The sequence below is a fragment of the Schistocerca piceifrons genome, chromosome X (assembly GCF_021461385.2).
Source record: "Schistocerca piceifrons isolate TAMUIC-IGC-003096 chromosome X, iqSchPice1.1, whole genome shotgun sequence".
NCBI classification, from domain to species: domain Eukaryota; kingdom Metazoa; phylum Arthropoda; class Insecta; order Orthoptera; family Acrididae; genus Schistocerca; species Schistocerca piceifrons.
In genome coordinates, this window is record NC_060149.1 from 716,909,494 (window position 1) to 716,926,001 (window position 16,508).

The 16,508-nt window shown below is 37.0% G+C and overlaps 1 protein-coding gene across 1 annotated transcript in view; it reads right to left on the reverse strand.

Annotated features, from left to right (window-relative positions):
* Window positions 1-256: 256 nt before the first annotated feature.
* Window positions 257-16,508, reverse strand: part of LOC124723036 (WASH complex subunit 1-like) — a 79,880-nt gene continuing 63,628 nt past the window's right edge. Inside the window, exon 9 of the mRNA XM_047248211.1 lies at window positions 257-847. Coding sequence (XP_047104167.1) covers window positions 713-847 — 135 coding nt within the window. The 3' untranslated portion in view covers window positions 257-712. The remainder of the gene's footprint in view (window positions 848-16,508) is intronic.

A 16,508-nucleotide genomic window follows, 5' to 3' on the forward strand; every position in this document is an offset into this window, starting at 1 on the left:
ATGCCTGGGAGATTTATGCTCCGTCTACTCCTCGAGCTATCTTTCTTAGACACTTAGCAAGGTGATTATTTTCATTTTCAGAGCTCCTAAGAGCTGTAGTAGCAGCAGCAGCAGAGTTAGCTTTATTTCAAAAATAGGTTCCATGAACCTTGCTTGACTTTCAAAGTAGTCCAGCAGCTAACAAACTGAACAACCCATTCTCCTTCACAACTAGGACATCACTGCTTGTATAAGCACATACATCAAACAACCCAAATTCCAATACATAAGTTTTGTTCATTGTCACATTGGAAACAGTCAAAAAAATTTTCACATATAAAGAACATTTCAAATTAACACTGATCACCACCCATCTTCACTCCTTAGACTAACAACACCATCATTAAACTGGATCATGTATAAATTCAACTTGGTATTTTAACCAAAAAAACATAATTTTCCTTAATTTGTATAACAATTGCTATATTACAATGCACATATTATAAATTAACATGATCTATATATAAAAAATACTGTAAATATTTTGACTCTATAACCTATTTAATAAAGCTTCTTCCAATGATTAAACAAATAATTTCAAACTCAATAAATATAAATTTTTCACAATTTTGCTAAATATCTCCATAAATCTTCAAAATGTAAATTTAACTTAATCAAATTTAAGTAATAAATAGCATTTACAGATTTATAGTTTTTTACATGCAAATTTCAGTTAGTCCCAGTCATCATCATTGTAATCTGCACTTCCCGATGCCGCATCAGGTATTGCTTCTGGAGGTGGGATCATTGCAGAAACCCTACTCATCACACCTGCAGCTGGGGAATCTGTTTTTGCTCCAGATATTCCCTAAACAAAAAACATACATTCAAGATTAAATTCATAAGACAATGGCAACAACAAGAACCCCTCGTTGCTTCTTCTTCAAACAGTTTACATAAATGACCTTTAATTTTTTTTTTTTTTTTTGGAAACTTAATAGAAGAGTGAGTGAACTGTCAAAAAATTCTCAAAAACATCGCTGAAATCAAGCTAATTTTTTTCATTTATGACAGTGTGGAATTGGCTAGGATAGAGGTAATCCAGTATTTATATTCTGTTTTGATAAAACCACTTTCTCTTCTACTGTTCATTTTTATGCCAATGATTGTCAGCTGGTAAAATATCAATGACTAGACACTGTAGCATACTATATGACACAAACTTTCATGTAGTCATCTCTGTGAATTCTATAGTTGTTCTGTAGATATGCTTGGCACCATGAGCATATACATTATCTGACTACGCAATGCAGTTTGGTTAGAAGTATTAATTTCCAAACTTTTTTCCATTGTGGCGCATCACTTCATTTTTCTTTTTTCACATTATTTCTTGTTTTAATTTGTTTGACCTTTGGCTATATTTCTTAACAGTAAACACAGCAACTAGGATCATTACACTGGACTTTGTATTTCATCACTAGTGAGACACTTCCCAAGCACCTAGCAACACACGATGTATCTGTGGACATCTCAATAAAGTGGCAATTTTATCAATGCAGATACTTTTCAAGAATCAAGATTTGTGGCACTGTTCCCAGTGTACCAAGAACCATTGGAACCACTTTCACCAGTTTATACCAGCATAATTCTGCTGTAGTTTGATTTTTCACGTCCTTGTATCTGCTAAGTTTTCCAGTTGTTTCTCGTCGATTCTTCATTCACCTCGGATGGGAATGTCAATAACCCAGCCTTTCTTTTTCTCCACAATTTTGATCAATGGCATACTGTGTTCCAGCATTCTGTCTGTCTGTCTGTCTGTCTCAAGTCCCACAGTAGTTTTGCATGTTTGTTATTGACAACTGTTTCTGGCTTATTGTTCCACCAATTCTTTGCCATTGGCAGATGGTAATTTTGGCAGAATTTCAAGCGGATCATTTGTGCCGCAGCATAGTTCTGCTTGTAATCAGTCTGAGCAGTTTTTTGCAACAGCTCAAGCTGTGGTCATTTCCTCAGCCTCTTTGGAGAGGCTGCACTTTTGGTCTTCTGCTTATTTCTCAATTCTGGCTTTGATAGGATGACTTCTGATGGCTTGTTCTTGAATAGCAAAAACCAGTACTTCAGTTTCCTTCTTTAAGGTTCTGTTAGTCTGCCAGTAACATGTCTTTTCATTATCTGTTTTGCCTTTGATCTTCTCCAAATGCTACCCACACAATACTTCATTGTGCAAGCTGTGAGCCTAGTACTGTTTCAGTTTTCAAATACTGATTTTATTTTTATTTTTTATTTTTATTTTATTTTTATTTTTTTGTACTTTAACAAGTTTTCTGTCATTGACTTCATTCAGAAGCAGTTCTTGGCTATCTTTGGTGCATTGGCATGAATTTTCAGGGGAAAAATGCGATTTAAAAATCATGATACACAATATTTAGTTTATTACTCAAGACATTGTATCTTTTATTTTGTTATCTTATACTTACACCTATGTTTAGCCCTTTGACAGTTATTATTCTCTGCCTAACACTATTTGGAGTAACAATGTCGTGCAAATAAGTTATACTACAATATTGTTACATTCCATCCTGGATTTTCCATTGTTTGAAGTTATACTATTTCATTCACAGTATTGAGTTTGGACTTTCACTTTATGCACATTGTCATTTTGTTAAAACAATAATTCCTACTCCAAAAAGAAATTGGTTCACTTTTCTAAAGTTAATGAATAGAAAACTCTAGAAAAACACTGTGTAATGTCATGACTAATTACTGAAATTAAAATCAGTTCAGTAGAAAATAATGTTTAACATGATTGGTTGTACCAAGTAATACAACATCAGCATTTACTCTTTGTAAATGGTTGTAATTAAAATAATTAAGCACCAATTTGCATATTATAATATTCATTGTTAAAGGTTCTCGTAATGTGGAATTTGACACTCAGTCTCTACATTTTGCAAAAGATTTGTTGTTTAAAAAATGTCTTTGTGCTCTGCTGACCTCTGTATCACATGTGAAATGTTATATATTAACCTTTTTTCACTGTAATTAACATATAACGTAAATTATAATAATGCTTAAGGCTGTTGACATTGTTACAATACACTGCCTCACAAAAACAGTGTAACTGGTCCTTGATATACTGGCTTTGGCACGAAGTTGACATCTGAGCTGGTCTCTGACATTTTCTGGTGGGGACAGATGTAGGGATCTTGCATAGGAATACCTCAACATCACACAGACAGTTCACCGAGACACATTCCGTGTGTAATGGGTCCTGCGCTGTTGAGAAGTGGCACCAAGTAAGTTACTCTCGCACGAGAGGTAACACGTGAGGATGCGGAATATCTGCGGCGTTATGCACTGCTTGGCCGTCAGACTTTCTTGAATCACTACCAGCCGTGACCTGAGTCATACCTGATGGACCCCCAACACCACCATCTACATACATACTCTGCAAGCCACTGTATGATGTGTGGCAGATGGTACGCTGTACAACTATCAGTCATTACCTTTCCTGTTCCATTTACAAACAGAGCAAGGGAAGAAAGACAGACTGTATGCCTCCATATGAGCTGTAATCTCTCTAATCTTATCTTCACGTTCCTTAAGGGAAATGTCCACTGGCGGCAATAGAATCATTCTGCAGTCAGCCTCGAATACAGGTTTTCTAAATTTTCTCAACAGCACTCTGTGACAAGAACATTGTCTTCCCTCCAGCAATTCCTGTTCGAGCTCCCAAAGCATCTTTGTAACATTTGCGTGGTGTTCGAATCTACCTGTAACAAGTCTGGCAGCCTGCCTCTGAATTGCTTAGATGTCTTCCTTCAATCCAACCTGGTGTAGATCCCAAACACTAACAGTATTCAACAATGGATCGCACTAATGTCCAATATGTGGTCTCCTTTACAAATGAATCACACTTTCCTAAGATTCTCCCGATAAACCAAAGTCAACACCTTGCCTTCCCTACTACAATCCCTACAGGCTCATTCCATTTCATATTGCTTTGCAACATTATGCCTAGATATTTAATCGACATGAATGTGTCGAGCAGCATACTACCAATGCTGCACTCTAACATTATGGTTTTTGTCCCCCCTACTCATCTGCATTAACTTACATTTTTCTACAGATACCTTCCCATAAACCTCAGCATCATCAGTAAAACAGCCACAGACTACTGCTTACCCTGTCTGCCAGATCATTTATGTATACAGAAAATAACAGCAGTCCTACAACATTTCTCTGGGTCATTCCTGACAATACCCTTGTCTCCAGTGAACACTTGCCATCAAGGGCAATATACTGGGTTCTGCTACTTAAGAAGTCTTTGAGCCACTCACATACCTGGGAACCCATTCTTTATGCTTGTACCTTCATTAACCGCCAGCAGTGTGGCACTATGTCAAATGCTTTACAAAAATCTAAGACTATGGAATCCGCCTGTTGCCCTTCATCCATGGTTCGCCAGATCTTGTGTGAGAAAAGGGCAAACAGTTTCGCGCAAGCAATGCTTTCTAAAACCTTGTGGACAGTAGCTTTTCCCTCTCAAGGAAATTTAATATATTAGAACTGAGAATATGTTAAAGGATTCTGCAGCAAACCTATGTAAAGGTATTGGTCTACAATTTTGCAGGTCTGTTCTTTTGCCCTTATTATATATGTTAGTCACCTGCACTTTTTCCCTGTTACTTGGCACACTGCACTTGGTGATAGATTCACAATAAATGCAAGCTAAGTAAGGGACCAGTGCTGTAGAGTACTCTTTGTAAAACCAAACTGGGATTCCACCAGGACCTGATGACTCATTTGCTTTCAACTTTCAGTTATTTCTCTATACCAGTGACGGTTATTCTCCATATAGGAGTCTGTGTGATGGTCAAATGCAGACTGTTTGTATGATTTCTTAAATGAAAAAATTTAAAACTTACTGCCACACCAGACTAGTCAACAAATGACTGGACGAAAACCTTACTCCCACTTAGCAATTTTTCATAGGACCAGAATTTTCTCGGGTTCTCGGCAAGATTTACTGCTAAGGTATGATGGTGGTGGTCATAAGCTTCACGCATTGATCTTTTTACAGACTTACAGACTTCTATCAACCTCTGCCTGTCATTTGCGAGTTTCCCTTTGAATTGAGAGTGAAACAGCATTTTCTCCCTCAGCATTTTTCGAATTTTGTTGTTAAACCACAGTGGATCTTTTCCGTTCTTAATCCACTTACTCGGCACATACTTCTCCAGTGTATGATTTATGATCTATTTAAACTTTGGCCATAATTCCTGTACGTACATTGTACTGGAATTAAATGATGTCAATTCACTGCCTAATTGATATGTTAACAACAGTCTGTCTACCTTTCTAGCAGAAATACTCTCCTAGCCTTCTTGATTGATGTATTACCTTTAGTAACCAATGTCACTATGATGACATCATGGTCACTAGTCCCTTTACCTATACTGACACCAATTAGGTCAGGTCTGTTTGTAGCTACATAAGTCTGAAGTATTTACATTGCGTGTGGGCTGTTGAACTGGCTGCTCATGATAGCTTTCGGAAAACTGTGTTGAAAATAACTTTGCAAGACTTGTCTATCTGTATCCCCTGCAATGAACCCATAGACGTCCCAGTCTATACTTGGTAGGCTAAAGTCACCTCCAACTAAAGCCTGCGTCACCACCTAGGATGGCCCTTCTGTGCATAGAGGAGGGGGGATAAGAACTGTGCATACGTGGCAGCAGAAAGTGGGCAAACAAGCTCACGTTGTCGAACTGTGCTGCTGCGGACAACAGTCAGGCTTGTTTGCCTACGGTACATTGTGTAACGTATATACATTGTATATATTACATGTTCAACTCTATGAAGGGAATAATAAATATTAAAACAAATTTCCATCAATTGTCATGAGAGAAATATTAATTAATCTTTTGACGATGTTGCGTCCACTGTTCCACAGATTTACTCTGCGTGACGTCAGGAGGCAAGAACAGCTGACACAGCTTTGTGAAGATGTGAAGTAGAATTGCTCTCAAAATGACAATTGTCTAATGACAAGGTCATTGAAACTGCTTGCAATAATTATCATTTATTGCAATTTTAACTGCATTGCAAGTAAAAATTTAATACACAACAAAATTATCTTCAAGAACAATCCGAAATCATTTTTTTTGCTTGACAACTGCTTCTTCTCAATAGAACTTTTAAAAATGTGTAGGTGTGTGTGTGCGGATGTGTTTAACTATAGTTACGTGTAATCACTGCATGTAAAAAAGAATTAGCGGTAGAAAAACTAATGTAAAATACTATCATAAAAATGGTCAGTAAGTTGTCATATTTTTCGCTGGTAATGGGCATTATGAGTGTAAACAAACGTTCGACATTACAGTGACAGACAGTATTTATGATCCATTGAACAAGCAAACAATTAACCAACAGCTGCGAATAACACAAGAGAATGCTGACTGATAACATCGAAAACCACCGATATCTCGACAAGTAACGGTTACGGTCATTTTAGAGCCTTATCCAGTTCATACCTCGAAAATGACAGAGGTTTACATGTGGAAATATCGGACTTCTGATGAATTTATCCAGCTGCATTCTCGTTTGTTGTTAGAGCATACAGCATGGTGGGAGAAACTTAACTCCTCCTTGGGCAATATGTTGAACATTATAGTCTGCATAATTAAAAAGATACGAAGTCTTAATCAAAAAGGCTAGGAAGTTCTCATTATTATGTATGCAACTGATATGTCGACAAACACATTTTTTAAACCACAAATCTTTAAAACTAAGAAATATTATTACTTTGTTCCAAAGTCTACATCGTAACACCGTCACTTCTATTGGAGGATTTCCGGACAATCTGATTGTAAACTTACGATGATAGGTTCAAGGCTTATATCCATCATCACTGTCAAGTTTCTTCTTTCTGAAGCTTTTCAGCATGGCGCACAGACTGTGCCCACGCTACAGTTGGTATGTTGTCTGTTGCCTCATGCACAAGCAATTCAGTATATGTTATCTTGAATGTTTGGTTTATTTCTCCCACATAGCCTTAAAACTCTTTGTCCATATTAATTCTATGGGACTACGCTGGCAGTGACGTGGGTAAATGCAAAACTGTGTGACCCCCATTCACATATAAAGAACTGAAGTTTTTACATTCTGTCACATGACTTGTATAAATTAACGAGCTGCAGGATATTGGTATGAGTCTGGACTGCACTGTGCTTAATATTTTTATCTTCAAGCCGTGGAAAATATCTCATTTTCTAGTGTTTGTACTTTGTGTTTTCTCTGTAATAGTTGAATTATAACTGGCAATGACCAACTTCAAAGCAAGGTAGCAAGGTGTGACAAGAATTGTGAATCACCTCACAAAATTGACAGTGTTCATTTCTGAATGGTAGTCACTGTTTTTCTTACATGTAAACACAAGAGTATATTCAGAAACGAAAGCAGAACAAGAGTCAGCATGCAGAATAATTATCCGAGAACTTATTCCTATGAGAACTTTAAAACCGTCAGTACCATCACTCATTTCCCAGCAGATCTTCCTGGAATGATTCTACTGACCCATGTTTCATCAAGGTAATACACTCTTGAACCATCTCCTCCTCCTGTATCATTAATCTTTATATAGGATATGGTTCGTGTTGCACCTATGCCATCTCTTTGAACTAAAAACTATATAGGATATAGTTCGTGCTGCACCTATGCCATCTCTTTGAACTAAAAACTCTCTTCTCTACATATCTGGAACCAATGTCTTTTAATATTCTTTACATTGACGAAGTGCTTACCACTGAAGCCTGCTTAACTGTAACACATTTTTGTGATGTCGAGCATTCATCATTCACATGGAGTGCTTTAAAACATCGTTTTTAAAACTATCCATTTATGTTCCAGGTTCCTTGTGATTTTTATGCTTTTCAGGCGATATGAAACCAATTTTTTCTACGGTTGCTACAGCTTTGACACTTTCGTTTACAGTTCTCTTGCTGACACCACATGGTTCAGGAGTCTGTTCTTAAGTTTTCAAATATTGACAGTAGGAGACCTGCTTTCAAATTCACGTTTGAAAAGTTATAAATGTGGTAAATAATCCCCTTCGCCTACTTGTGAAGCACTTCACATTTATTGCCGCCACCTGGCTTTCTTTTTAATTGCACTTAAACATTTACAGATACACATACACAGCTATATTGCTGCAAGGGAAAAAAAGGAAACAAAAACAAAATTACAGTTGAATGAATAATTCAGTTATCATGTAGTACAGCAACAGTGCAACATGTAGAAGTGAGATTCTCATTCTCTGGCTGTAACTCTCCGCTAGCCGCTCGGAAAGAGAATGAATATTATTGGCTGCCAGTGGCTAGTGGAGGGGGATGTGCAGAACTGCTGAAAATTGGGCCACCTTCTTACATGACGCGAACAATAATATTGCATTATCTGGGTATTTCTGCACTACTGACGGTAGACTCTCTGTCAACGATTCCAAAATCATCAGAGCGGTATTGGGGCCCATTAAAACCATCCAGCAATTAACTTGATTTCATCTAGACCTGTTACACGCTACCAGATAACTTCACTGACATACTTGGATTCAACCTCAGTAGAGAGAATATTTTTGTCAACTCCAACGAACATACCCACTACTATGGCATCTAATCTGTCTTTGAGATATATATTCTTTGAGTCGATAAATATCTCAGGGCTTTCTGCCTCAGGTTTCAGCCAGCTTTCTGTTCGTAGAATAATCTGACCATGAGATGTTCTCTGGAGGGCACTAAATCTGGGTGATATGAATAATTTGACAATTTACTGATTACATTTTGACAGCCAAAGTGCCTGTGCCCTGAACACTGTCTGCTTTCACTATCTGTGGGTTGTTTGGAGAGAGTTCATCAGGGAATGTCAACCTACTGCCTACGTTAGCTTTGGCAGCTGGTTTCTGAATTTGATGCTTCAAAATGGAGTGCAAGATTTTGTTACAATGCAGATCAGACGAATTTAAATAAAATGAGGACATAATACATTTTTCACAGAATTCAACTTTTCATTTAAAAAATTACCAACCATGACTTGCATGTTAGAAATCAACATATTCCAAAGATAGAACCTGGGCAATTTTTATTAATCAAATATGGAAAAAAACAATTCTCGACAACAGCTTACACTAGAGAAGCATAAATTATGTGCTAATAATAGCAATGTTAATTGCCACAGGATTTTTGCAGAACTTTAAGCAAACAATATATAAAAATTGAAAAAAAGATATAAATAATTTTATCCTCACGAGATTATTAAGAACTGGAATGTTACACTGTCAAATTATCCAGCTCATTTTGTGTCCAACACACGATGCCTACAGTGTATCTGATGATAGGTATGGCCCTGGTATAAATTGCCTTGATGGTATTGCTGCTATTCAGTTTGCTTTTCAAAATTTTTCTGACCCTTTCGGTGTACTCTTTTCTGATCAGATGTTTTACATGCACCTACTTAATGATGCACAACTTCAAAATGCCTAGGTATTTGTAGACTTCTGGCTGGTTCCACTTCACAGTTTGCCTATTTGGTATTTTGATGTCTTCACTTTCTGAGATTTTGCCCTAATGTAATGTCAGTGTGGTGCACTTATCTAAGGTGAGTTCCTTGCTAATGTCACTGCTGAAGATTCTAATTGTATTTGTCACCACTGGATTTCAGTTTCATATTTTCTACAGACCTTCAGGTCTTCCATGTACAGTACATGGGATAATTTCTTACTGTTTGACAGCCCAGGTTTCTTTACTGTAAGACAGTTGACAGTGGGATCAAGGCGATGATAAACAGCAGTAGAGCCAACAAGCCCACTGAAAACTGTCTAGTTCGCAACTTTCATTTCTGACAAATAGTTCTGTCTTCCAGTGCTGCATTAATTTTTCTGCGAACTCCTGTGTTTTTTGAAGACCCTGATGTTATCCAGGCACTTCCCAATCCCAATAATTATTATTATTATTACTTCTTTCTTGTCTCAGACATTATGTCTGGTTAAAAATGGAAGATGACGCGGACCTTGATCAAGCGTGACTTCCTTTTAACTGTACGGTATATGTTACATTGCATTTAGGAACTTTCGGGTAATTGAACAAGTGTCAATAATTACAGATTTCTGTAGTTGTATATATAAGTTTGGATGTAGCTGCATTGCATTGATGTACTGGTGGATATTGTGTGGTATGACTCCTGTAGTTGATAGTATAATTGGTATAATGTCAACTTTATCCTGATGCCACATGTCCTTGGCTTCCTCAGCCAGTTGGATGTATTTTTCAATTTTTTCTCCTGTTTTCTTTTGTATATTTGTTGTAGTGGGTATGGATATTTTGATTAGTTGTGTTAATTTCTTCTTTTTATTGGTGAGTATGATGTCAGGTTTGTTATGTGGTGTTGTTTTATCTGTTAGAATGGTTCTGTTCCAGTATAATTTGTATTCATCGTTCTCCAGTACATTTTGTGGTGCATACTTGTATGTGGGAACATGTTGTTTTATAAGTTTATGTTGTAAGGCAAGCTGTTGATGTATTATTTTTGCTACATTGTCATGTCTTCTGGGGTATTCTGTATTTGCTAGTATTGTACATCCACTTGTGATGTGATCTACTGTTTCTATTTGCTGTTTGCAAAGTCTGCATTTATCTGTTGTGGTATTGGGGTCTTTAATAATATGCTTGCTGTCATATCTGGTGTATATTGTTTGATCCTGTATTGCAATCATGAATCCTTCCGTCTCACTGTACATATTGCCTTTTCTTAGCCATGTGTTGGATGCGTCTTGATCGATGTGTGGCTGTGTTAGATGATACTGGTGCTTGCCATGTAGTGTTTTCTTTTTCCAATTTACTTTCTTCGTATCTGTTGATGTTATGTGATCTAAAGGGTTGTAGAAGTGGTTATGAAATTGCAGTGGTGTAGCCGATGTATTTATATGAGTGATTGCTTTGTGTATTTTGCTAGTTTCTGCTCGTGCTATAAAGAATTTTCTTGAATTGTCTACCTGTCCATAATGTAGGTTTTTTATGTCGATAACTCCCCTTCCTCCTTCCTTTCTGCTTAATGTGAATCTTTCAGTTGCTGAATGTATGTGATGTATTCTATATTTGTGGCATTGTGATCGTGTAAGTGTATTGAGTGCTTCTAGGTCTGTGTTACTCCATTTCACTACTCCAAATGAGTAGGTCAATATTGGTATAGCATAAGTATTTATAGCTTTTGTCTTGTTTCTTGCTGTCAATTCTGTTTTCAGTATTTTTGTTAGTCTTTGTCTATATTTTTCTTTTAGTTCTTCTTTAATATTTGTATTATCTATTCCTATTTTTTGTCTGTATCCTAGATATTTATAGGCATCTGTTTTTTCCATCGCTTCTATGGAGTCACTGTGGTTATTCAATATGTAATCTTCTTGTTTAGTGTGTTTTCCCTTGACTATGCTATTTTTCTTACATTTGTCTGTTCCAAAAGCCATATTTATATCATTGCTGAATACTTCTGTTATCTTTAGTAATTGGTTGAGTTGTTGATTGGTTGCTGCCAGTAGTTTTAGATCATCCATGTATAGCAAATGTGTGATTTTGTGTGGGTATGTTCCAATAATATTGTATCCATAATTTGTATTATTTAGCATGTTGGATAGTGGGTTCAGAGCAAGGCAGAACCAGAAAGGACTTAATGAGTCTCCTTGGTATATTCCACGCTTAATCTGTATTGGCTGTGATGTGATATTATTTGAATTTGTTTGGATATTAAGTGTGGTTTACCAATTTTTCATTACTATGTTTAGGAACTGTATCAATTTAGGATCTACTTTGTATATTTCCAATATTTGTAGTAACCATGAGTGGGGTACACTATCAAAAGCTTTTTGGTAATCAATGTATGCATAGTGTAGCGACCTTTGTTTAGTTTTAGCTTGATATGTCACCTCTGCATCTATTATCAGTTGCTCTTTACATCCTCATGCTCCTTTGCAACAGCCTTTTTGTTCTTCATTTATAATTTTGTTCTGTGTTGTATGTGTCATTAATTTCTGTGTAATGACTGAAGTTAATATTTTGTATATTGTTGGTAGGAATGTTATGGGGCAATATTTAGCTGGGTTTTCTGTGTCTGCTTGATCTTTAGGTTTCAGATAAGTTATTCCATGTGTAAGTGTATCAGGGAATGTGTATGGGTCTGCAATGTAACTGTTAAATAATTTAGTTAGATGTGAATGTGTTGAGGTGAACTTCTTTAGACAGAAATTTGCTATTTTATCTTTTCCAGGGGCTTTCCAATTGTGAGTAGAATTAATTGCTTGGGTGACTTCATGTTGCAAAATTATCACTTCAGGCATTTGTGGTATCATCTTGTACGTATCTGTTTCTGCTTGTATCCACCGTGCATGCCTGTTATGTTGTACCGGGTTTGACCATATGTTGCTCCAGAAGTGTTCCATGTCTGTTATGTTTGGTGGATTGTCTATTTTAATGTGTGTGTTATCTATTGTCTGGTAAAATTTCTTTTGGTTTGTGTTGAATGTTTGGTTTTGTTTCCTTCTATTTTCACTTTTTTTGTATCTTCTAAGTTGTTTGGCCAATGCTTGTAATTTCTGCTTCTTTTCATCTAATTGCTCTATCACTTCTCGTTGTGAGATTTTACCTAACCTTTTTCGTTTTTTTTCTGACATTTCATTTCTTATAAATTGTGTTAGCTATCCGATGTCTTTTCTCAGTTTTTCTATTCTGATCTGTAGCCTGTGTTGCCATGCTGGTTTTGTGGGTTTCTTCTGTGTGTTGGTTGGTTCTGATCTCTGCCTAGTGTGTATACTTAGTGTAGTGAGTGCTCCTATATAAACCAGTAGTTGTAACTCTTCCATAGTTGTGTTTTCATTTATTTTGTTGTGTATGATTGTGTTGATAGTTTTTATTGTTGTTTCGACTTGTGGGTTATTTGGCGGTCTATGCAAGAATGGTCTAATGTCTGTATTTGTGACTTTGTATTCTATATATGTCAGCTGAAATTTTTCTTCTATATCTAACATGTGTGTCACTTCGTGTTCTTATTATTATTATTATTATTATTATTATTATTATTATTATTATTATTATTATTATTATTATTTACAGCCATTCCAATTAGAAACGGTTTCCTTATTATGTTATGTAAATTTTATTTTTATTAAATCAATTCAACTTTGGATTCTTGGTGAAACCTTGTATAGTATATTAACTAAATGAAACACTTTTTTAATGTTGTTTCACAAATTTTATTATTACTGAACGACCTAGGTTTCAAGTTATATGCCCATTTTCTAGTACACAACTGATCCCAAAAATGGGAACAAAACAAAGATAAACATGTCAACTTCTTAATATATTGATAATTGACTTAAACTAGAAAAATTATCTGTGTTAACAATTTTGATGCAGTTACATATGTATTATTTTTTTTTTAAATCCATTAAGCAGCATATACAAAAACTATGGATAAACATATGAATGTCATCTATGTGTGGGAATGTTCCACTAGGCATCTCCAGAAGTTCTTGGAAAAGGTGAATCAGTGACATACTACATAAGCATCAGTATGTAGCTACAGGATTCCACTGTTAATTTCCTAGACATCAACTTAAAAATAGAAAATAGCAGCCATAAATTCAATATTTACTAGAAAGACTTCTTTACTGACACATTCATGCCAGCTTCCTTTCAACATACAACATGCAGCATTCCACCACATTATTCACTGTATCCTTTCAACCACCATGTCCCAAGAAGACTATGGACAAGAACCAAATACAATAAAAATAATAATTTTGAATCCAACATTATTGGCAAAATTCTCAATTAAAAAAATGAAGAAGTGAAAAAGATCCCTACTGCACCCAGTGAACAATGTAGAGAGACTGAAAAGGAAATAGTGTAGTTTACCTTTTATAGGTAAAATTTCAAAAAGGATATGCAACATTTTGAAGACAAAGGGTTTCTTTTTGTTTTTCTCTGTTTCACAGACATTAGGCAGAAATGTCTTCAGTTCAAAAAATAAATAACCAGCCATCATAAAAAATGTGGTTTAATATCCCCAGCAGCAGACATTGTGATGGAGGCAGATGAGCTGGCATGAGTAGAGCAGCAGAGTAGTAGTCCAGAAGCCTATTACGCAGGTCCCTTGTGTCGCATATTATGGGCAGACACCCTGATGCAAGTGTTTACTTGTGGGCGGCAGTAAGCGGAGCGCGCCAGTGCTCATGCTGAGCTCAACTACCACAGACCTCAGCTTGTACTTCATGCCAAGCGATGGTGTCCTGTGCTTAGTTGTTAGCCAGTAATATGCAAAGTTAATGCCATGCATGTGTATACATGGCTTCTAATAGATTGACTCCCATTGTTTCTTTCCTCTTTTCCCTAATTGGGTTCTGTTTCCCGGTTGCTATCGAGTCACTGTCAGCCAGTGAGTAAACTTGCTAACAGTGTAGACTAGCAGTACTGTTACACCTGTGCGAACACTAAAGTGGTGATGAAGGACATCCTTACTCATGTGACTCTTTTCTTCTCTCTCCCTCCCCCTCCCCCCTTTTCATAGTGTTAATTTTGGACTACAATGGGTTTGGCATTTCTGCAATGCTTGCAAAACAGTCATGCCTACAGAAGAACAAGGAGCAGCAACAGCAGCAGTGGCGGTGGCTGCAGCAAAAGGAGCAGATGCAGATGCTGATCAACCACAATGCGGACTTGCTCCATGCCCCTGCCTTTACCAGCAGGTTCCCACTGGGCAGTTTCTCTGTCCCCAATGCTGTTTGCTGGTTTCAATGAGTCTACAGAAAGGTGGGAGAATCACCTGCACCAGTTCTTGCTGCGCTACCAGGTAAGGAGTATCATCAATCCAGTTGACCGCCTTGTTGTTGTCCAGCAGTGCAGGTTCACACGGAGTTATCGACTGAGAAACTCACCTTTGACAAGTTTTGTCAGTTGCTCAAGCAGTATTTCAGTCATCAAACCCATGTGGTGGCGGCACGGTGGCAGTTTAACCAAGACTGCAAGAAGCTCGGCAATTGTATGCAGCCTGGATTGCTGATTTTCAGGGCCTCTCAGCCAAGTGTCATTTTGAGTGCCCCAAATGTGCTACCTCTTATCAGACTCCCTAATTTGGGACATGATTAATCATTTAGCTCCTGATCACAAGGTTCAGACTTGGGCATGGCTACGTCTGATCCGTCTTTAACTAAAGTTGCCCAAATTGCAAAACCGCATGAGCTTATGGCGGCAGCAAGCGACATCCTTTCTGATAATTGCAGGTGTCTCAATTAGGTTAGCATGGTAAACAGCCCCTGGTGTCCTGCAAGATATCCTTGGCGGCCAAGCCTCCCACCAAGTCACTGTGTTGTCACCTTTGATGGTTCCGGTGCAGCGGCATCGTTAGGCTGCCCATCTTCACTCACATCAAGCTCAGTGGGATCAAGTCACTCGCAGTGTTGTAATTCCTGCCCAGTGCGGATTTTCGGTCCTCAGTGTCATTATTCTTTTGGGCGAGCCAGCGGTCCTGCCCAGATTGTCATTTGTTACCTGTTCGGCATTCCATTGTGCATAACAATAGCATGTGGTGAGTTCAACCTAATTCAATCATCCGAATTCAAAGAATGTCGGGTTTTATGCACAATTTGCAAGTTATCATTTGTGTTCAATTTGGGCAAGCCCTTCTCTTCTTTTTAAGGCGCTGTAAGTGTCAGACTTCTTCATTTTAAAGATCACTCTATTGGACACTGATAATTTGTAAACATCCCATAGTGTTTTATTTGGTTTCTGTACCAGGTGGTCTGACATTTTATCTGTAACTATTATATTGATATCACCTGAAAAATAATTTTTCTCTGTGTATAATTGTGTTTGTTGAGTCATTGATTGTATTAAAACAGCATGGGTACTAATACACTAAGCTCAGGAACTACTCTGTCGGTATATTTGGGACTTTAGATGCAGACTCTTATATTTAAACACACTATGCTTCCCACATACAATCTGAGATCTCAGCAGCTATCCACGTAACTCCCAATGCCTTCAGCTTTGTAAATATGTAATAAGATGTGGTCAACCATGTCAGCAGCCTCAAACAGACCTACAATTATACCAACTGCATAAGCAACCTTGTCTATAGCCTAAAGTACAATTTGTTTGCATCCAAATTTCTGAAATCAAATTCTCCTTTACCAATTTTTTTCAAATTTAATTCATTAGCCTCACTTACAACCTAATTTTATTATTTTTGTGTATGGTGACAGCTTGGAAATTGTGCTGTAATTTTCTGTTTCTTTGGCTTCACTTTTTTGTGCATTCTTGTACAATTTAGATAGCTGACTGAAAGTGCTCTTTTTTACATCTATCAAAGGAAGTTTTCCTGATTTATCCTTTTGACATTACAGTACAGAAAAAAAAGATTATTTACGAAGTAATTTCTACTTTCTCGGGAGTACTTTAATGTATTCTGCTCCTCAATATGTTACTGTTTTT